General features: G+C 45.0%; 1 protein-coding gene across 4 annotated transcripts in view; it reads right to left on the minus strand.

The window, feature by feature from the left end:
• Positions 1-17,368, minus strand: part of myo (growth/differentiation factor myoglianin) — a 380,702-nt gene extending 363,334 nt beyond the window's left edge. For 2 of the 4 annotated variants that reach the window (XM_070087896.1, XM_070087887.1), the window contains exon 1: positions 16,003-17,368. In XM_070087896.1, the coding sequence (XP_069943997.1) occupies positions 16,003-16,546 (544 nt within the window). In that variant the 5' untranslated portion in view covers positions 16,547-17,368. Of the gene's footprint in view, positions 1-15,978 lie in introns of all 4 variants that reach the window. The other 2 variants (XM_070087878.1, XM_070087871.1) reach the window with 1 other exon arrangement.
• Positions 17,369-24,152: the final 6,784 nt, after the last annotated feature.

Raw genomic sequence — 24,152 nt, forward strand, 5'->3', positions numbered from 1 at the left:
CAGCCTGCTGTGATACAGTCTCCTGTGACACAGTCTCCTGTGACAAAGTCTTCTGTGTCACAAGCTCCTGTGACACAACCTCCTGTGACACATCCTCCTTTGACACAGTCTCCTGTGACACAACCTCCTGTGACACATCCTCCTTTGACACAGTCTCCTGTGACACAACCTCCTGTGACACATCCTCCTTTGACACAGCCTCCCCTGACACAACCTCCCCTGACACAGCCTCCTCTGACACAGCCTCCTCTGACACATCGAGTTTAACAGCGTGAAAAGAGCCTAGCGTTGCCTGGGCTCACTTCTTTTCTCGTAAAATAAGGTATAAAGTCTCACTCAACAGAGTGCAATTATCTAAAAAAAAGTGCTTGTCTGCGGGACGTCACTCCCAGTTTAGAATTCTGGATTGCAGTACAGCTCCTGTGACTCTGTTTGGTTGTGTTACAGGAAAACTCACAAACATACAGACAACAAGAAACAAATGAACCAAAAAATTAAGCTGTCAGTAAAACACATGAAAGGTGCATAATATATGAGTCGTGAAAACAGCTATGTAAACAACTTGTGCGGGCGGCGTGGGATAGTTAAGACACTGCTGGATGTAGGAGGGGATGTCATCAGGCAGAAGCCTGTGTTCAGCGAGATGCATCATACACAATGTGTCAAAATTTGGCCAGAATGTCTCAATAAATAAAAGTGTAATTTCCACGAAATGCCTCAGCGTCTATCACCCAGTAAGTTTCTCTTTAACCTGCGCCAAGATTATTTGTCCTTTCATTCAGTTCCCATTACGTGTTAATTGTCACCATTACACTGTATTATCTGTGTCATACTTCCCCTCACCTCTCCCCCTCCCTCCCTCCCCCTCCCTCCCTCCCCCCCCCCTCCCTCCCTCCCTCCCCCCTCCTTACTGATCATTCACCGCAGACATTCTCTCGTAATTATAACTTCCCTCAGGATCGTCATTGGTAAAGCTGAAAAAAAAAAAATTCAGTCAAGAATGGATTGTCGTGAGTGTCTGTGTGTGTGTGTGTGTGTGTGTGTGTGTGTGTGTGTGTGTGTGTGTGTGTGTGTGTGTGTGTGTGTGTGTGTGTGTGTGTGTGTGTGTGTGTGTGTGTGTGTGTGTGTGTGTGTGTGTACTCACATTGTTGTGGTTGGAAGAGTCGATTCACAGCTCCTGGCCCCGCCTCTTCACTGGTCGCTACCAAGTCATTCTTCCTGCTCCATGAGTTTTATACTTTTTCTTAAAGATACGCGTGGATTCTGTCTCCACCTAATCGATTCCTCTCAGTATTTAATATGTCGTTATCATATCCCCCCTATCTCTCCTGTCCTCCAGTGTCGCCAGGTCGAGTTCCCTTAGCCTCTTAGCTCCGAGACTAGTCTCGTTGCAAAGCTTTGTGACGTGTTGACCAGGTGTGTGTGTGTGTGTGTGTGTGTGTGTGTGTGTGTGTGTGTGTGTGTGTGTGTACTCACCTAGTTGTACTCACCTAGTTGAGGTTGCAGAGGTCGAGTCCGAGCTCCTGGCCCCGCCTCTTCACTGATCGCTACTAGGTCACTCTCCCTGAGCCGTGAGCTTTATCATACCTCTGCTTAAAGCTATGTATGGATCCTGCCTCCACTACATCGCTTCCCAAACTATTCCACTTACTGACTACTCTGTGGCTGAAGAAATACTTCCTAACATCCCTGTGATTCATCTGTGTCTTCAACTTCCAACTGTGTCCCCTTGTTACTGTGTCCAATCTCTGGAACATCCTGTCTTTGTCCACCTTGTCAATTCCTCTCAGTATTTTGTATGTCGTTATCATGTCCCCCCTATCTCTCCTGTCCTCCAGTGTCGTCAGGTTGATTTCCCTTAACCTCTCCTCGTAGGACATACCTCTTAGCTCTGGGACTAGTCTTGTTGCAAACCTTTGCACTTTCCTCTAGTTTCTTTACGTGCTTGGCTAGGTGTGGGTTCCAAACTGGTGCCGCATACTCCAATATGGGCCTAACGTACACGGTGTACAGGGTCCTGAACGATTCCTTATTAAGATGTCGGAATGCTGTTCTGAGGTTTGCCAGGCGCCCATATGCTGCAGCAGTTATTTGGTTGATGTGCGCTTCAGGAGATGTGCCTGGTGTTATACTCACCCCAAGATCTTTTTCCTTGAGTGAGGTTTGTAGTCTCTGGCCCCCTAGACTGTACTCCGTCTGCGGTCTTCTTTGCCCTTCCCCAATCTTCATGACTTTGCACTTGGTGGGATTGAACTCCAGGAGCCAATTGCTGGACCAGGTCTGCAGCCTGTCCAGATCCCTTTGTAGTTCTGCCTGGTCTTCGATCGAATGAATTCTTCTCATCAACTTCACGTCATCTGCAAACAGGGACACCTCAGAGTCTATTCCTTCCGTCATGTCGTTCACAAATACCAGAAACAGCACTGGTCCTAGAACTGACCTCTGTGGGACCCCGCTGGTCACAGGTGCCCACTCTGACACCTCGCCACGTACCATGACTCGCTGCTGTCTTCCTGACAAGTATTCCCTGATCCATTGTAGTGCCTTCCCTGTTATCCCTGCTTGGTCCTTCAGTTTTTGCACTAATCTCTTGTGTGGAACTGTGTCAAACGCCTTCTTGCAGTCCGAGAAAATGCAATCCACCCACCCCTCTCTTTCTTGTCTTACTGCTGTCACCATGTCATAGAACTCCAGTAGGTTTGTGACACAGGATTTCCCGTCCCTGAAACCATGTTGATTGCTGTTGATGAGATCATTCCTTTCTAGGTGTTCCACCACTCTTCTCCTGATAATCTTCTCCATGACTTTGCATACTATACATGTCAGTGACACTGGTCTGTAGTTTAGTGCTTCATGTCTGACTCCTTTTTTAAAGATTGGGACTACATTTGCTGCCTTCCATGCCTCAGGCAATCTCCCTGTTTCGATAGATGTATTGAATATTGTTGTTAGGGGTACACATAGCGCCTCTGCTCCCTCTCTCAGGACCCATGGAAAGATGTTATCCGGCCCCATTGCCTTTGAGGTATCTAGCTCACTCAGAAGCCTCTTCACTTCTTCCTCGGTTGTGTGTACTGTGTCCAGCACTTGGTAGTGTGCCCCACCTCTCCGTCTTTCTGGAGCCCCTTCTGTCTCCTCTGTGAACACTTCTTTGAATCTCTTGTTGAGTTCCTCACATACTTCACGGTCATTTCTTGTTGTCTCTCCTCCTTCCTTCCTTAGCCTGATTACCTGGTCCTTGACTTGTTTTCCTCCTGATGTGGTTGTATAACAGTTTCGGATCAGATTTGGCTTTCGCTGCTATGTCGTTTTCATATTGTCGTTGGGCCTCCCTTCTTATCTGTGCATATTCGTTTCTGGCTCTACGACTTCTCTCCTTACTCTCCTGGGTCCTTTGCCTTCTATATTTCTTCCATTCCCTAGCACACTTGGTTTTTGCCTCCCTGCACCTTTGGGTGAACCATGGGCTCATCCTGGCTTTTTCATTATTCCTGTTACCCTTGGGTACAAACCTCACCTCAGCCTCCTTGCACATTGTTGCTACATATTCCATCATCTCATTAACTGGCTTCCCTGCCCGTTCTCTGTCCCACTGAACCCCGTTCAGGAAGTTCCTAATTCCCGTGTAGTCCCCATTCTTGTAGTTTGACTTCATTCGTCCTGGCCTTCCTGCTTCCCCCTCCACTTGTAGCTCTACTGTATATTCGAAGCTTAAACCACATGATCGCTGGTCCCAAGGGGCCTTTCATATGTGATGTCCTCAATATCTGCACTACTCAAGGTGAATACTAAGTCCAGTCTTGCTGGTTCATCCTCTCCTTTCTCTCTTGTAGTGTCCCTTACGTGTTGGTACATGAAGTTCTCCAGTACCACCTCCATCATCTTAGCCCTCCATGTATCTTGGCCCCCATGTGGCTCCAAGTTCTCCCAATCGATCTCCTTGTGGTTAAAGTCGCCCATGATCAGGAGCTTTGCCCTGCATGCATGAGCTCTTCTGGTCACTGCAGCCAGTGTGTCAACCATCGCTCTATTGCTCTCGTCATACTCTTGCCTTGGCCTCCTGCTGTTCTGTGGTGGGTTATACATCACTGCAATTACCACCTTGGGACCTCCATAGTGAAGCGTTTCTGCTATGTAAGCACTTGTTTCTCCGCTGTCTCCTCTCTCCAGCTCATCAAAATTCCATCGGTTTTTGATCAGCAGTGCCACTCCTCCACCCCCTGTGTATGTGTGTGCATGTGTGTGTGTGTGTGTGTGTGTGTGTGTGTGTGTGTGTGTGTGTGTGTGTGTGTATGTGTGTGTGTGTGTGTGTGTGTGTGCATGTGTATGTGTGTGTGTACGTGTATGTGTGAAACTCTAACATTTATCCACTTGTTGATAAATTATAATGTAATGGAAATTAAATTCAGATTTTATTTTCTAAACACACACACAGACACACTGCTAAGTGATCTTGATACCTCAAAGGCAATGGGACCGGACAACATCTCACTGTGGGTCCTCAGGGAGGGAGCAGATATACAGTGTGTGCCACTAACCACAATCTTCAACACATCCCTTGAAACTGGGCAACTACCTGAGGTATGGAAAACCGCAAATGTAGTTCCCATTTTTAAAAAAGGAGACAGAAAAGAGGCACTAAATTACAGACCTGTGTCACTGACCTGTATAGTATGCAAAGTCATGGAGAAGATTATCAGGAGGAGAGTGGTGGAGCACCTGGAACGGAACAAGATTATAAACGATAACCAGCACGGATTCATTGAAGGCAAATCCTGTGTCACAAACCTTCTGGAGTTCTATGACAAAGTTACAGAAGTGCGACAGGAGAGAGATGGGTGGGTTGATTGCATTTTCTTGGACTGCAAGAAGGCCTTCGACACAGTTCCTCACAAGAGATTAGTGCAGAAACTAGAGGATCAGGCGCGTATAACAGGAAGGGCATTGCAATGGATCAGAGAATACCTGACAGGGAGGCAACAACGAGTCATGGTTCGGGATGAGGTTTCACAGTGGGCACCTGTGACGAGTGGGGTCCCACAGGGGTCGGTCCTAGGACCAGTGCTATTTTTGGTATATGTGAACGACATGATGGAAGGGATAGACTCAGAGGTGTCCTTGTTCTCAGATGATGTGAAATTGTTGACGAGAATTAAATCAGATTGGGACCAGGCAGGACTTCAAAGAGACCTGGACAGGCTGGAGACGTGGTCCAGCAACTGTCTTCTTGAATTCAACCCTGCCAAGTGAAAAGTCATGAAGATCGGAGAAGGGCAAAGAAGACCGCAGGTTTAGACTAGGTGGCCAAGGACTGCAAACCTTGCTCAAGAAGAAAGATCTTGGGGTGACCATAACACCGAGCATGTCTCCTGAGGCACACATCAACCAGATAACTGCTGCAGCATACGAGCGCCTGGCAAACCTGAGAATAGCTTTCCGATACCTTAGTAAGAAATCGTTCAAGACACTGTACACTGTGTACATCAGGCCCATTCTGGAGTATGCAGCTCCAGTTTGGAACCCTCACCTGGTCAAACACGTCAAGAAATTAGAGAAAGTGCAAAGGTTTGTAACAAGGCTACTTCCGGAGCTCAGGGGTATGTCCTACGAAGAAAGGTTGAGGGAAATCGGACTGACGACATTGGAGGACAGGAGGGTCAGGGGAGACATGATAACGACATACAAAATACTGTGTGGAATAGATAAGGTAGACAGAGACAGGTTGTTCCAGAGAGGGGACACAAAAAAAAGGAGTCACAATTGAAGCTGACGACTCAGACGAGTCATAGGGATGTTAGGAAATATTTGTTCAGTCATAGAGTCGTCAGGAAGTGGAATAGCCTAACAAGTGAGGTAGTGGAGGCAGGAACCATACATAGCTTTAAGACGAGGTGTGACAAAGCTCTGGAGGCAGAGAGAGAGAGAGAGAGAGAGAGAGAGAGAGAGAGAGAGAGAGAGAGAGAGAGAGAGAGAGAGAGAGAGAGAGAGAGAGAGAGAGAGAGAGAGAGAGAGAGAGAGAGAGAGAGAGAGAGGACCTAGTAGCGATCAGTGATGAAGCGGGGCCAGGAGCTGTGTCTCGACCCCTGCAACCACAATTATTTGAGTACGGCAAGAGATCAAGGCAAGAATATGAGGATAACAACAGGCAAAGGTAGCCACAAAAGCAGAATTAGCTAGAGGGCCACACACGGGCAGTGCAAACTACTGATCATGGGAGACTTCAACCATAAGGAACGTCTGGAGCCACATGGAAGACCAGAAGCATGGAGAGCTAATTTCTTGGAGTTGGTGATAGAAAACTTCATCCTCAGTGACTCTGATGTATGGGACATGGAATATGAGAGGCCCTTTAATGCCAGCGACGACGCAGCACTATAGTAAGTGAGAAATCTGACTTCAGAATAGGAGATTTAGGATGATACGAAACAATTCCTAAGCAGAGCACTATGGAAAAGAGAGCTAGAAAAAATGACAGCAAATGAAATGGTGGATTTTGTAGCTGGAAATTTCCAAGAGACAGAAGAGAAATTCATCCCCAGATGGAGAAAAAATACAGGCAAGAATAGAATGAGCCCATCGTTAACCTAGAGGTACATGGAAGCAAAAGTTCGAAGTTCAAGAGCATGGAAGACATTTAGGAAACAAAGAATAGAATCCACACCTTTGGGTTAATGGTGGGGGAATCCAACCTCGTAACACACACACACACACACACACACACGTGCGTGCACACACAAACAAACAATTACTTAAGTAAGTAGGTAAGTTTATTTATGAACAAGTACAGATAAATACAGTTACATAATTGAGCGCCAGAGAACGGGGAAGGAAGCATAAGAGCCAGAAACGAATATGTGTGGATAAGAAAAGAGGCTGAACACCAGTTTCAGAATGACATTGCTTCAAAAGCAAAAGCTGAACTAAAGTTGATGTACATCCACGTCAGAATGAAGACAACTATGAAGGATCACGTAATAAAGCTGATGAAGGAAGGAAGGGAACTCACTAGATATGACCAAGAAGTCTATGAGGAATTGAACAAAAGATTAAGGAAGAGATTATCAGTGAAACTGGGAACGTTGCCAAAGAATCAAAGATAATGAGAGTGCACCAACCAGTACTGGACACAGTACAGACAACAGGAGGAGAGGTGAAATAATTACTGAGTGTGGCATGCAAAGAGTATGTAATCTTTATTCGGCACATGTATACACCCTCATTAAAAGGCTACCTCCCCAACCAGCAAACCGGGTGCTAAAGGTCGGACGATGTGGCCCCCTCGTCCGATCAGTACCTTGGTTCAGCCAATGAGAAGGCGGGTCTGGCAATTGTGGAGGTGGCATGGTCACCACTTATGTTTCCACCCTTGTCATTTCCATTCTAGAGCTGGTTGAACACGGTTGTCTTTTCTGTCTCCAGGCTGTGTCTTTGCCTCTTGATTTACCGTGTTGTACACATATATTTCCAACTGTATATAGTATACATACTTGTAAATACTTATAATCGCACTTGGTGAAGGAAAATATACTTCAAAGTCATTCAGCTGTGTTTGTTCTGCTCCTTGCTCCCTTTACACCCAATATAACAGGCCTTTTTGTTCCTGAGTTGTAATACTGAGGGAATCAGATGCCTCGAAGGCAATGGAACTAGACAAAATCTCTCATTGGGTTCTGGGAGAGGGCGCAGGGGAACTGTGTGAACCACTAGCAGCGACATTTAGCAAATCGATTGAAACAGGGAAGTTTCCAGAGTCCTGGAAAGCAGTGAATGTAGTCCCAGTATATAAGACAGAGGACAGACAGATGCCATTCATTTACAGGCCAACATCATTAACATGCATAGTATGTATGGTTATGTTATGGAGAAGGTTATCGGGAGAAGAGAAGTGGAGCACCTGGAAAAGAGTAGATTAATAAACAACAACCAGCACGTCTTACGAGATGCTAAATCTTGTCTCACAAATCTATTCGAGTTCAATGGAAATGTAATGGAAGTTAAACAAGAGAGAGAGAGAGAAAGAGAGAGAAGTTTAATTGGACTGTATATTTTTAAATTACAAGGCAGCATTCGAAACAGTACTCCACAAGAGACTGGGAGAAAAGCTAGAGGAGCAGGTAGGAATTGCAGGCAAAGCACTACAGTGGATTAAGGAAAACATAATGGGAAGGAAACAACGAGTTACTCTCAGGGAGGAGTGGGAGTGAGGTTCCACAAGGGTCAATGCTGGTTTTTGTGTATGTGAATGACATTACAAAGAAACTCGAATCAGAAATGCCAGCGTTCGCAGATGATGTGAATCTAATAAGGAGAATACGAACAGGAGTAACTCAGAATAGACTACACATGGAGCTGGACAAGCTGCATGATTGGTCTGACAAGTGGCTACTGGAATTTAACCTCAGCAAATGCAAGGTTATGAAAATCGAAAAAGAGCAAAGACATATGGAAACTGTGTACAGGCTCGGGAGACAAAGGCTGAAAACCTCCTTGAAAGAGAAGGCCCTCAGGGTGAGCATACTTCCAAGCATCTCGCTTGAAGCATACACCTACTAAATAACTGCTGCAGTAAAACTGAGACTGACAGATTTAAAAGTAACTTTAAGGAACATCAACAAAGAGGCAATCACGACCTTATACACGGCAAAAAACAGATCCATCTTGGATTACGTAGTGAGAAAGTTGAACCCATATCTGGTTAAACACACTGAAAAGGCAAGGAAAGTAGTCCCAGAGTTGAGGGGAATGATGTATGAAAAGAGGCTACAGGCGCTAAACGTGACGACACTGAAGGACGGAAGGGCCAAAGGTGACATGATTACGATGTACGAAATACTGAGAAGAACTGACAGGGTGGACACGGGAAGTCCGTTTGAGAGGCGGGTCTCAAGTACATAAGGTCCCAGATGAAAGTTAAAAACAAAGTTACAGGGATGTTAGGAAACACTTCTTCAGCCTTAGAGTGGTCATGAAGTGGAACGACCTAGACAGAAAAAAAGTAAAGACAGAATCCATATATACCTTAAATAGATACGAAAAGGCTCATATAGCCATAAGTTAGGGAAGCACACATTCACACACACACACACACACACACACACACACACACACACACACACACACACACACACACACACACACACACACACACACACACACACACACACACACACATATCGATTGCTGTAAGTGGAGCCAGTCTCCGTGGAGACATAACTGACTTATATATAGCACTAGTTACGTGTTCATTTACACCACGTGGACGTCTCGTAATTATGCCACGTGGTCGTCATGGTATTTATGACACGTGATCATCATTTTTAATTATGCTACATCATGGTCAAGGTAATTTATGCTACATTATGGTAATGGTAATTTATGCTACATGGCTGTCACAGCATTAGCATGTTACAGGTCTCCAGCAGCATGTTACAGGTCTCCAGCAGCATGTTACAGGTCTCCAGCAGCATGTTACAGGTCTCCAGCAGCATGTTACAGGTCGCCAGCAGCATGTTACAGGTCGCCAGCAGCATGTTACAGGTCTCCAGCAGCATGTTACAGGTCTCCAGCAGCATGTTACAGGTCGCCAGCAGCATGTTACAGGTCTCCAGCAGCATGTTACAGGTCTCCAGCAGCATGTTACAGGTCGCCAGCAGCATGTTACAGGTCGCCAGCAGCATGTTACAGGTCTCCAGCAGCATGTTACAGGTCTCCAGCAGCATATTACAGGTCTCCAGCAGCATGTTACAGGTCTCCAGCAGCATGTTACAGGTTTCCAGCAGCATGTTACAGGTCGCCAGCAGCATGTTACAGGTCGCCAGCAGCATGTTACAGGTCGCCAGCAGCATGTTACAGGTCTCCAGCAGCATGTTACAGGTCGCCCGCAGCATGTTACAGGTCTCCAGCAGCATGTTACAGGTCTCCAGCAGCATGTTACGGGTCTCCAGCAGCATGTTACAGGTCTCCAGCAGCATATTACAGGTCTCCAGCAGCATGTTACAGGTCTCCAGCAGCATGTTACAGGTCTCCAGCAGCATGTTACAGGTCGCCAGCAGCATGTTACAGGTCGCCAGCAGCATGTTACAGGTCTCCAGCAGCATGTTACAGGTCGCCAGCAGCATGTTACAGGTCTCCAGCAGCATGTTACAGGTCTCCAGCAGCATGTTACAGGTCGCCAGCAGCATGTTACAGGTCTCCAGCAGCATGTTACAGGTCTCCAGCAGCATGTTACAGGTCCCCAGCAGCATGTTACAGGTCACCAGCAGCATGTTACAGGTCGCCAGCAGCATGTTACAGGTCTCCAGCAGCATGTTACAGATCGCCAGCAGCATGTTACAGGTCTCCAGCAGCATGTTACAGGTCTCCAGCAGCATGTTACAGGTCGCCAGCAGCATGTTACAGGTCTCCAGCAGCATGTTACAGGTCTCCAGCAGCATGTTACAGGTCGCCAGCAGCATGTTACAGGTCTCCAGCAGCATGTTACGGGTCTCCAGCAGCATGTTACAGGTCCCCAGCAGCATGTTACAGGTCGCCAGCAGCATGTTACAGGTCGCCAGCAGCATGTTACAGGTCGCCAGCAGCTTGTTACAGGTCGCCAGCAGCATGTTACAGGTCTCCAGCAGCATGTTACAGGTCTCCAGCAGCATGTTACAGGTCGCCAGCAGCATGTTACAGGTCTCCAGCAGCATGTTACGGGTCTCCAGCAGCATGTTACAGGTCCCCAGCAGCATGTTACAGGTCGCCAGCAGCATGTTACAGGTCGCCAGCAGCATGTTACAGGTCGCCAGCAGCTTGTTACAGGTCGCCAGCAGCATGTTACAGGTCTCCAGCAGCATGTTACAGGTCGCCCGCAGCATGTTACAGGTCTCCAGCAGCATGTTACAGGTCTCCAGCAGCATGTTACGGGTCTCCAGCAGCATGCTACAGGTCTCCAGCAGCATATTACAGGTCTCCAGCAGCATGTTACAGGTCTCCAGCAGCATGTTACAGGTCGCCAGCAGCATGTTACAGGTCTCCAGCAGCATGTTACAGGTCTCCAGCAGCATGTTACAGGTCTCTATCAGCATGTTACAGGTCCCAACAGCATGTTACAGGTTTCCTGTAGCATGTTACAGGTCGCCAGCAGCATGTTACAGGTCTCCACTAGCATGTTACAGGTCTCCTGCAGCATGTTACAGGTCTCCTGCAGCATGTTACAGGTCTCCTGCAGCGTGTTACAGGTCTCTTGCAGCATGCTACAGGTCACTTGTAGAATGTTACAATCTTAAGCAGCATGTTACACTTTCGTGCAGCATATTACAATCATAAGCAGCATGTTGCAGGTCTCCAGCAGCATGTTACACGTCTCCAGCAGCATGTTAGTCTTAAGCAGCATGTTACAGGTCTCCTGCAGCATGTTACAGGTCTCCTCTGTCACGTCACAGGTTTCCTGCAGTATGTCACATATCACTATAGTATGTTACACACACACACACACACACACACACACACACACACACACACACACACACACACACACACACACACACACACACACACACACACATACACACACATACACACACACACACATACACACGCGCACACACACACACGCATACACACACACACACACACACACACACACACATGCATACACACACACACACACACACACACACACACACACACACACACATCTTAATCTTAATAAGGAATCGTTCAGGACCCTGTACACCGTATACGTTAGGCCCATATTGGAGTATGCGGCACCAGTTTGGAACCCACACCTAGCCAAGCACGTAAAGAAACTAGAGAAAGTGCAAAGGTTTGCAACAAGACTAGTCCCAGAGCTAAGAGGTATGTCCTACGAGGAGAGGTTAAGGGAAATCAACCTGAAGACACTGGAGGACAGGAGAGATAGGGGGGACATGATAACGACATACAAAATACTGAGGGGAATTGACAAGGTGGACAAAGACAGGATGTTCCAGAGTTTGGACACAGCAACAAGGGGACACAGTTGGAAGCTAAAGACACAGATGAATCACAGGGATGTTAGGAAGTATTTCTTCAGCCACAGAGTAGTCAGTAAGTGGAATAGTTTGGGAAGCGATGTAGTGGAGGCAGGATCCATACATAGCTTTAAGCAGAGGTATGATAAAGCTCACGGCTCAGGGAGAGTGACCTAGTAGCGATCAGTGAAGAGGCGGGGCCAGGAGCTCGGACTCGACCCCCGCAACCTCAACTAGGTGAGTACACACACACACACACACACACACACGACGAGGTGTCAGAGTGGGCGCCTGTGACAAGCGGGGTTCCATAGGGGTCAGTCCTAGGACCTGTGCTGTTCTTGGTATACGTGAACGACATAACGGAAGGGATAGACTCAGAAGTGTCCTTGTTTGCAGACGATGTGAAGTTAATGAGAAGAATCGAATCGGACGAGGATCAGGCAGGACTACAAAGAGATCTGGACAGGCTACAAGCCTGGTCCAGCAACTGGCTCCTTGAATTTAACCCTGCCAAATGCAAAGTCATGAAGATTGGGGAAGGGCAAAGAAGACCGCAGACACAATATAGTTTAGATGGCCAAAGACTGCAAACCTCACTCAAGGAAAAAGATCTGGGGGTGAGTATAACACCGAGCATATCTCCTGAGGCGCACATCAATCAGATAACTGCTGCAGCATACGGGCGCCTGGCAAACCTACGGATAGCGTTCCGATACCTCAGTAAGGATTCGTTTAAGACTCTGTACACCATCTACGTCAGGCCCATACTGGAGTATGCAGCACCAGTTTGGAATCCACACCTAGTCAAGCACGTCAAGCAATTAGAGAAAGTGCAAAGGTTTGCAACAAGACTAGTCCCAGAGCTACGGGGATTGTCCTATGAAGAAAGGTTGAGGGAAATCGGCCTGACGACACTGGAGGCCAGGAGGGTCAGGGGAGACATGATAACGACATATAAAATACTGCGCGGAATAGACGAGGTGGACATAGACGGGATGTTCCAGAGATGGGACACAGACACAAGAGGTCACAATTGGAAGTTGAAGACTCAGATGAATCAAAGGGATGTTAGGAAGTATTTCTTCAGTCATAGAGTAGTCAGGCCATGGAATAGCCTAGAAAGAGATGTGGTGGAGGCAGGAACCATACATAGTTTTAAGGTATGATAGAGCTTATGGGGCAGGGAGAGAGAGGACCTAGTAGCAATCAGCGAAGAGGCGGGGCCAGGAGCTGTGACTCGCCCCCTGCAACCACATATAGGTGAGTACAAATAGGTGAGTACACACACACACACACACACACACACACACACACACACACACACACACACACACACACACACACACACACACTCAAGTACAGCTGTGTCACGCTACGCATCCATAGTAATGTAAACTCTAATTGCCTTACTAATTGCAAAAATGTATTATGGTATTATGTCAGAGCTCACTACCTGCCCTCGTAGAATGTTGGTAGCATATCTTAGCTCACTCTCTGCCCACGTATAATGTTGGTAGCATATCTTAGCTCACTATCTGCCCACGTATAATGTTGGTAGCATATCTTAGCTCACTCTCTGCCCACGTATAATGTTGGTAGCATATCTTAGCTCACTATCTGCCCACGTATAATGTTGGTAGCATATCTTAGCTCACTATCTGCCCACGTATAATGTTGGTAGCATATCTTAGCTCACTATCTGCCCACGTATAATGTTGGTAGCATATCTTAGCTCACTCTCTGCCCACGTATAATGTTGGTAGCATATCTTAGCTCACTCTCTGCCCTCGTAGAATGTTGGTAGCATATCTTAGCTCACTATCTGCCCTCGTAGAATGTTGGTAGCATATATTAGCTCACTATCTGCCCTCGTAGAATGTTGGCAGCATAGCTGAGCTCATTATCTGCCCTCGTAGAATGCTGGTAGCATATCTGGGCTCACTGCCTGCCTACAAAGAATACTGGCCAGGTCTGAGCTCACTGCCTGTCACGTAGGATGCTGGACTCATGTGTGAGATCACTACCTGCCCATATTGAAAGTTAATGCATACCTGAGCTCATTACCTCCCCTCTTACCAAGCTGGTAGCGTGTCTAAGATCACTAACTGCTCCAGCAGGATTCTATTAGCATGTCTAAGATCACTAGCTGACTACATAGGATGTTGCTAGCATATCTCGGATCACTACCTACCAGGTAGGAACTTGGTAGCGTGAGTAAGACCACTACTTATCCACGTAGGAAGCTGGTGGCATGCCAGAACACACTACCTACCCACGTAGGGAGGTGGTCAATAATACCGAGTTTTACCCCGACCTTCAAGTGTGGAGGGGAGGGGAGTAAGGTGTACACACATATTTGTGCTTGCTTTGGTTGAGCTACAGCTCCTGGAACTCACTTGGCTTTCATTTGTTACCTAACCCCTTGGCTTCGGTCATATATGTTTTGGAAACAAACCGTGGAGTCTGCCTCCACGACCTGGCTGCTTTGCACCTTCCAGTTCTTCATTACTTTCATACTACTAGAGTTTTGTCTGACGACCCTAAAACTAATTTGGGCATTGAAGCTCCACTTGTGCGGTCTCACTTGTCTCTCATCATGTTATATGTCCCGTCTATGTTCTCCATAACACTACGCTGTGACTGTGTCACCTCTGGTTCTTATCTTCACTGATTTTCGGGTAAACTTCAATATTCGTTTCTCTAATAATTGTCACGTAGTAAACAAACTTTACAGTTCATCCATAGCCTCTTTCAGCTTCTTAAAATAATTATCCTTATGTATCCTCAGGTATCTTCAAGCTTCGGTATAAAGAACAATTTTCGTCTTCGAGATCATTTACTTATATTAGGAATAGTATACATCCAAAGACTCATCTTTAAATTTGTTTCTTAATAAATTAAGCTTTTTTAATATGACTTTGCCTTCTATATATCTTTACCAGATATTCCTTTATTTTGTACTCTGGCTGTTCATTCACTTTACCGGTCTCCCCAGCCTGTTACCTAATTTTATAAACTAGTTTTCTGTGGAGCATAGTGACAAATTTCTACTGGCAGTCTAAGAATATACAGTCCGCCCAGCCTTCACTGTGCTGCATATGTCTTTTTGTTCTAATATGTGTGTAAGAGGGCTGGTTCACGTGTCTACTTTAGTTTGTGTATATGTTTATATGTTTGCGTGTGTCGACAAGTAATTTGTAAGTGTGCGTGTCTGTGCTTGAATGGTGGAGGATATGAAAGGGTGTGCATGCGTGTATGCAAGCATGCGTGCGTGTGAGTGTGGGTGTGAGTGGGTAGGTGGGTGCTTGACTGGCGGGGGCAGGGGAAGAGGGATGGGGAGAAATTACATTGTTAAAGGCTATCCCTCGAGGGGCGGGGGATTGCAGAAGGGGTCATAGGCTGGCCTCCTGTGAATCACAACAGTTGCTTGCCAAAAGCATAACAAAGCCAGGTGAAATTTAAACAACTGGGCTAGGCCTTCATACACTCGAATTAAAATAATATATAAAGTAGTATTCTTGTTTCTTTTTATTTATATGTATATATATATATATATATATATATATATATATATATATATATATATATATATATATATATATATATATATATATATATATACATATATATAATATATATATATATATATATATATATATATATATATATATATATATATATATATATATATATATATATATATATATATATATATATATATATATATATATATATATATTATATATATGTATATATACACATGTACATTCATTTAGCCTTGACGAATGTTTAAGTGTGAATTGTTAATATAAGGTTAGCCACTTTCAATAAACAGACAAGTAAGTCAGTAGATATATGTTAACAAAATCCAATCGACGATCTGTGATAATAACCAAGAGCAGGAACCAGGTGTTTTAGTCTAATTCAAGTGTATGGGGGGGTCGCCTGCCCTCGAGGGGACAAACCTGTGAGGTCTAAAAGTTACCTGAGTGGGAGGAGTAGTTGTTACCTGGTTCGACGGGAGAGAACATCTTTTCGGTCTTGATCTCAGGCTCGTCGTCATTGTACGGGGAATCCGGAATGTGGGCTGACTCCACTTCTTCGATAATTCCTTGGATGTTTGGGTTTTTAGATATCACTATTCCAGTCATGTTGGGCGGCGTTAACAGTCCCGTAGCGGTCAACACTCTGTCCTTAATCTGCTCTAAACGCAAATCCCGACGCATTTCAAACTGGTAGCAGCTCGGGCAATACTGCTGCTGTTCAGAGGGAAGTGGCTCATGTTCTTCCTGAGCAGAGAGTGGTTGATGTGTATTCCGATGTGTTTGGTGTTGTTGTTGGTGGTGATAGTGGTGGACACCCTGCTGCTGGTCCCCTTGGTGGTGAGGACCCTCTGTCTCCTCCTGTGGCATCTGTAACTCATCAACATTACGAGGTCTATCTACGTTATGCCTTCTGTCGTGTCTCGTTCTATTGTTATTCCTTCTACGTTTGGCTTCCGTCAGCGCCTGCAGTAGCACAAGGGCAATAAGAAGGTAGCGACTCCACTGCATGTTTGTCAAGTCGGCTCTCGCGTCTCGCACACTTCTTCACGGCACACCCATAAGACCCGATTCAAGATTGACAAGCGCTTTTATACATAATGTCTGGGAGATAACTCGCTCCCAGTACAAGGGGCGTGTCTTTGTTGATACTCGAACCAATTAACTTTTTCAAGTGAGTCAGCTCACCGTGTCATTGGCTGTTGAGGTACTTCAAAGGAGGCCGAGGGCCACTCAGAACCCGTCTTGTTGGGCGTAGGCGTGGTCACGGGTGTATGCTGGCGTAGGTTGCTACCTGACCACGGGAATCCACCCCTCGAGGTGTTCGCCCTTCCTTACTAGTTCCGGGGATTCATGGAGTGCACCAGGAGCACTCGTTGCGTCGGCAGCTCTCCACGCTGCCTCTCTCTCTCTCTCACCCTCTCACCAACCAGCAGTCAGGCAGGCAGCGGTTGAGCCCCGTGTTGGCCGCTGTATCAACAGTTACGTAACAGGGAGGGCAAACACCACCACCACCAACTCCTCCTCCCTACGCAGAACTCAAACTCGTCCCCACTGCCGAATCTTCCCCGTTGAGGTGCTAAACCCACACAGTCACCACCTCGTCTGCTGCTCCCCTGCGAGTACTGCCGTTTTGCTCGTTCTTTACGGCTACTCATGTGTGTGTGTGTGTGTGTGTGTAGTAGAGGTTGTCAGTAGTGAAGTAGCTTGCTATCGTAGGTGTTAAACGCGACGAGTTAATCTGTGTCGGTAGTTGTGGTGGTGATACTGATGGTGGTGGTGGTAATTATAATGTGCTGATAGTTTTTAATAGTGGTGCTAGTGCTAATGGTGGCGAGATTACAGATACCTGTGGTGCAGGTTATGGTGATGGCTGTGCTTATGGTGATGTTTGTGGTGCTGGTGATGGTGAAGGTAGTGCTGCTTGTTGCAGTTCTTCTGGGGCTAGCGGTGGTTGTGCTAATCTTTTGGGGGGATAGTGGTTGCGCTAGTGATTGCGATGCTTGTGTTAGTGATAGCAATAGTGGTGATGGTAATGGTGGTGCTAATAGTGGGGTTCCTGGTGATGAGATGCTAGTGGTGATTATGGTGGTGGTGACACTATCGCTACAAACCATTTGGTTGCTGCAGGTGAGGTGACGTTGTGATTATCATTTCGTGACTTTAAGCTTTACAGTAGTAGTGGTAATATAATATCTGTAGTGGCAATCATGTCAATGGAATTAACATGAGCAGTAATAGTAGCAGTTTTTGGTAATAATAGTTGTAGTTGAAGTCGATATAATGGCATTCGCAGTATTTCCACATTAATAGAAACCAGTACTGATAGCTGTAGTGGAGGTAATAGTAGTAGTGGTGGTAGAGATGACAGTGGTAATCAGTGGTAGTACTAGTAATGGAAGTAAAGTTCGCCTCTGAAGGAGACTTGCTTGTTCCAATAGTAATGATGCGACTACGAGTGATGTAATACTAATGGTATTGCTGGCACTAATGGTCTAATTGATACTCATGGTCTGGTTGGTACTAATGGCCTGATTGATACTAATGATCATGTGGGAATTAACGATCTTGTTGATACTAATGATCTCGTTTTGGCACTATCCGTATCAGCCTTGTATATCACAGAGAGAACTAGTGCCAATAAATGTGTAAGAAGACACGTGCAACGCATGGGGACATTTCATTTAGGTTTCGCCCACCAGGAGCTTCCTCAGTCCAGTACAAGAGTACATAATACCGGAGAATATATAATCGAAAGCATGTCAGAGATGGCGAGGTCAGGTGTAGTAAAGGCTGCCAGGTCGCCTGGTCGCTTGTGTCTGACAAGATTCACGCAGCCAAAACTTGATGTGCTGACGCTCTGTGTGGGAGGAAGCAACGAGATTTGAACATGAGATACGAATGCAATAATAATAATAATAATAATAATAATAATAATAATAATAATAATAATAATAATAAAAATTATAATAATAATAATAATAATAATTATATAATAATAGTAATAATGACATGTGAAGCAAACAGTAAAGGACATCTTACGAAGCCAGACGAGGTTAAACTTGCCCTGAAGCAGCAGGACCTGTGCATGCGATGCTGCTTCCAGTCAATCGTAATATGTCTTAGCCATACATTGGTGCAAAATACTGCAGCCTGTCTAAAGTTCTGGCTAAGCACATCTTCAGGCAACTTCACCATAACTGTGTAAAACTAAATTGTAAAGGCACAGATCAAATATTTGGTTCAGAATGGACAAACATTTAATAGTATAGTAGATTAAAGAACCTGACAAGTGCCATTTAACTAATAAATACAACTTAACACTAAACTTGAACTAATTCTGGTGGTAAAAGTATAAATGTCAATAGTTATATAATTAGTAGCAGTTACATATGTGGCGAGAGAGAGAGAGAGACAGACAGACAGAAAGAGCGAGGGGAAATGTTGGTCAAAGAAAATAAGTTAAGAGATAATTAACCTACAAGAGGAACGGAAAATGGCTGTGAAAACGAGGAAGGTGATGGGGGTGAGGACAAGTTTGTAGGTGTTGATTGTAGAGGAGTTTGGCGGTGAGTGAAAGAGAAGAAAAACCAGAAGGCGAAACAGGTGGAGGAGAGAGAAGTGGAGGACGAGGAGGGGCGGGGCTTGTAGTGGGAGGAGGAGAAGGAGAAGGAGGAGGAGGAGGAGGTGGAGGAGGAGGAGGTGGAGGAGGAGGTTGTATGGGCGGAGCTTGTAGTGGGCAACGTGTAGTGCTGCCAAGCTGGTCAGAGTGCTGGGGGGTGGCCTGGCGCTCTGGTCGTGGACACCTCAGCTCCTGTCATACAGGTGCAGCTGCTGCACCTTATGCTCTTCTTGCACTGCAGCTTCCCAGCCCTCCTTCCATTAACCTTTCAAGTGTCCCAGTACATATTTCTAACGAGTTATTCTTTACCCGTGGCTCTGCCCCAGTTAGGTATTTATTGTATCCCTGTTTTCCATTGAAGTAGTATTTATCACCGTCTCTCTCTTTCCAAAAAAAAATCATATATATATATATATATATATATATATATATATATATATATATATATATATATATATATATATATATATATATATATATATATATATATATATATATATATATGTTTCATGCTTACCATATTAATGCAGAATAGGTAATATTAGACGTTGTCCTCAATTTCTTGATAATGACAAATTTGATGCTCTCACAGAATGCCTTTGAGTCGTTAATGCCTAATAACATTCTAATTGAAAAATCCTGGCACTGATATGACAAAATATATACGAAAGTACTTAATGTAACATTCTTATTGATTCCATCTCCCACTGACTTATTTTTACACACAGGTTCAGCAGTTATTGAAAGAGAACTTTCATGGATGTTATATATTGTCTTGATCTGTCTGGGATTTGAATTAGAAATATTAATCCAGGTAGCTTAATTTATGAATTTGAACGGCACGTGGGAATATAATTAAAAGATTAATGGTATTTATAACGGACTTTGATTATATTTAAACTCTATAAGCATTTTTATTTAGCGGATTGCAATGTAAACTGACTGACTCGTTGCACTAACCAGGCTTAGACCTGGGTGTAATTACCTTTTTGGAGTTCAACATATAGGCCTACACATATAGTCAGTTGCATAATCACTTTTGCTTGTCGTTCATTTATTGTGGAATATAAAGAGGACATGAAAATGCATAAGGTGTTAAACTATCGTTTAATAAAAGTAAGATAATTGGAATTCTAAATAAAAATTAATATATTTGCTCTTGAAATATAAATGTGATGCTGGATGATTTAGTTTCTAGGCTTTTATATATACACATGATACTGTCGTGGTACTATGCACTAGAGGGATACACAAGATGGATGCATAATTCAATTCGTCTCATAACCCTTTCTATGGCTCATTCAACAGTGCAAGAAAATAAAATCCTCTAGCACACCATACACCGCCACACACTCAAAGTGTGCTTCATCCACTACCAGGATCTTCAAAGACAAGCCTTTAAAATATTCTGCTTTAATTTCTTTGGAAGTGTTAAATTATATTGGTAATTAAAATTTGAAAGCGTGGGCAAGCCAGGTGCTTGCCCGGCCAGAGGAAGCGGCGGAAACCTGACGAATGGAGGTAATCTTTGTTGATCATCTTATCTAAGTTAGACGACACTGTTTGCCTCAGTGGATCACAAGGTAGATGAGGCGGCGTCATGCGATGATAATTAGGTATTGATCAGGCGCGGTGTACCTCGTGACGATGACATGACTGGGGAAGGTCGACCCCCAACCCTTTCCCTACCACCGGCTTCACACTACACAGCTTTTTTCTTTTTTTCTTTTCCCTGGCGGTCCACCACATGTCACCCCCTTCTTCCCCTTCTCCCGCCTCGCCACCACATCCCACATCCAGCCCCACCTCACCACTATTTATTTATTTATTTATTAATAAATAATCATTACTTCGTCACCACTTAACTCCACAACCCATTCTCCTAATAACTATATCATACTTTCACATATGGTTTGCAGCGTATTTCTTTATTTTGGTGGGTTAAGTTACAACGGAAAGGACAATACATAATGAAAGACAATTAAACAGTCTGTCGCTGGAACAGAAAACGGGCAGCCACTGCGCGGTGCTCGTGTAAAACAGTCATATTTCAACTGTTCAAGGCTCGGTCAACAGCCACCCGTTTGATTGTTTTTACAACAGTGCCACGATGTCTGTGGTTAAGAGAAGGGACTGCTCGCCACCGCTCCCTCCCACCGCTGCCTCGCCATCATTCACCTCCCTGCTGCCTTCTCTACAAACTTGCCATCACTCCCAAACATCATTTCCTTGCTACCACTTGCCTCACCCACCACCTCGCCCCTATTTGCCCACACCACTTGCCTGGTTACCTGGAGGTTATTCCGGGGATCAACGCCCCCGCGGCCCGGTCCATGACCAGGCCTCCCGATGGATCAGGGCCTGATCAACTAGGCTGTTACTGCTGGCCGCACCCAGTCGAACGTACGAGCCACAGCCCGGCTGATCCGGCACTGACTTTAGGTATCTGTCCAGCTCTCTCTTGAAGGCAGCCAGGGGTTTACTGGCAATTCCCCTAATGCTTGATGGGAGGCTGTTGAACAGTCTTGGGCCCCTGATACTTATGGTGTTTTCCCTTAGTGTACCAATGGCGAACCTACTTTTTATTGGGGGCATTTTGCATCGCCTGCCCAGTCTTTTACTTTCGTAGGGAGTGATTTCTGTGTGCAGATTTGGGACCATTCCTTCCAAGATTTTCCAAGTGTAGATTATGATATATCTCTCCCTCCTGCGTTCCAACGAGTACAAGTCAAGTGCTTCCAAGCGTTCCCAATAGTAAAGGTGCTTGACAGAACTTATACATGCAGTAAAGGATCCCTGTACACTCTCTAGATCTGCGATTTCACCTGCTTTGAATGGAGATGTTAATGTACAGCAGTATTCCAGCCTAGAGAGAACAAGTGATTTGAAAAGGATCATCATGGGCTTGACATCTCTCGTTTTGAAAGTTCTCATTATCCATCCTATCATTTTCTTTGCACGTGCGATCGTGGCACTGTTGTGATCCTTGAAAGTGAGATCCTCAGACATTACTACCCCCAGGTCCCTTACATTATTTTTCCGCTCTATTGTATGGCCGGAGTAAGTAGTATACTCTGTTCTAGTTATTATCTCCTCCAGTTTTCCATAACGGAGTAGTTGGAATTTGTCCTCATTGAACATCATATTGTTTACCGTTGCCCACTGGAAAACTTTGTTTATATCTTCTTGGAGGTTAACCGTGTCCTCAGCAGATGACAGCCTCATGCAGATCCTAGTATCATCCGCAAAGGATGATATGGTGCTGTGATGTGTATCTCTGTCTATGTCTGATATGAGGATAAGGAATAAGATGGGGGCGAGTACTGTGCCTTGTGGAACAGAGCTCTTCACCATGGCAGCCTCCGATTTAACTCTGTTGACCACTACTCTTTGTGTTCGATTTGTTAGGAAATTGAAGATCCATCTCCCCACTTTCCCAGTTATTCCATTAGCACGTATTTTATGGGCTATTACGCCATGATCGCATTTGTCAAATGCTTTTGCAAAGTCTGTGTATATTACATCTGCATTCTGATTTTCTTCCAGTGCATGCAAGGCCATATCATAGTGATCCAGTAGTTGTGAGAGGCAGGAGCGACCTGCCCTGAACCCATGTTGCCCTGGATTGTGCAGATTTTGGGAATCCAGGTGATTTGCAATCCTGCTTCTTAGCACTCTTTCAAAGATTTTTATGATGTGGGACGTCAGAGCTATTGGTCTATAGTTCTTAGCTAATGCTTTGCTGCCACCTTTATGGAGTGGGGCTATATCCATTGTTTTAAGTGGCTGTGGAATTTCACCCATGTCCAAGCTCCTCCTCTACAGTGTACTTAGGGCACGCAAGAGGGGTTTCTTGAAGTTCTTAATGAAAACAGAGTTCCACGAGTCTGAGCCCAGGGCTGAGTGCATGGGCATGTTGCCAATGGCTTTTTCGAAATTTATCGGAGTTAGGGTAATGTTGGAAATCTGGCATACAATAATGGAGTTTTGAGGCTCATTCATGAAGAAATCATTTGGGTCGTCAATCCTCAGACTGATTAGTGGTTCACTAAACACAGAGTCATACTGAGATTTCAATATTTCACTCATTTCCTTGTTGTCATCTGTGTAAGTCCCATCCTGTCTGAGTAAGGGCCCGATACTAGATGTGGTATTTGCCTTGTTTTTGGTATATGAAAAGAAATATTTTGAATTTCTTTCAATTTCACTAATAGCTTTAAGCTCCTCCTGTCTCTCCTGGTTCCTGTAAGAGTCATTTAACTTAAGTTCGATAGTTTCCACTTCCCTGGTCAGTGCCTCCTTTCGTGTATCAGATATTCTAGCACTCCTGAGGAGCTCAGTGACTCTTCGTCGTCTTCTGTAGAGGGAGCGTCTTTTTCTCTCCAGTTTACTCCTGCTCTTCTTCTTTCTTAGGGGAATATGCCTAGAACATGCTTCAGCTGCCAGGAAGTTGATCCTTTCAAGGCACTGGTTTGGATCCATGTCATTTAAGATATCTTCCCAACATGTTTCGTTTAGGACATGGTTTACCTGGTCACAGTTGATGCTCTTGTTGTTGAAGTTGTATTTTGTGAAGACACCTTCACAGGTACATGCATTCTGCTGATCAGGACCCCTATTCATGTACATCTGGACTTCGATTGGGTTGTGACCGGAATTAGTTGTTTTTGATATTCTTATGTCTCTTATCAGGTCCTCATTTTTTGTGGAGATAAGGTCAAGTGTGTTTTCTAGTCTTGTTGGCTCCACTATCTGCTGGCTTAAGGTGTGTTTTTCGCAGAGACTTAGTAGCTCATGTGTGTGTGACCTTTCATCTGCGCTACCTCCGGGGATTGTTTCAGCTATGACATTATTTGCTACATTCTTCCATTTTGTATGCCTTTGGTTGAAATCACCAAGCAGTAAGATGTTTTGGGATGGAGCTGGAAGGTTTTCCAGACAGTAATCGATTTTCAGTAGCTGTTCCTTGAACTGTTGTGAGGTTGCATCTTGTTG

This window comes from Cherax quadricarinatus, chromosome 2 (genome assembly GCF_038502225.1).
Source record: "Cherax quadricarinatus isolate ZL_2023a chromosome 2, ASM3850222v1, whole genome shotgun sequence".
Lineage (NCBI taxonomy): Eukaryota > Metazoa > Arthropoda > Malacostraca > Decapoda > Parastacidae > Cherax > Cherax quadricarinatus.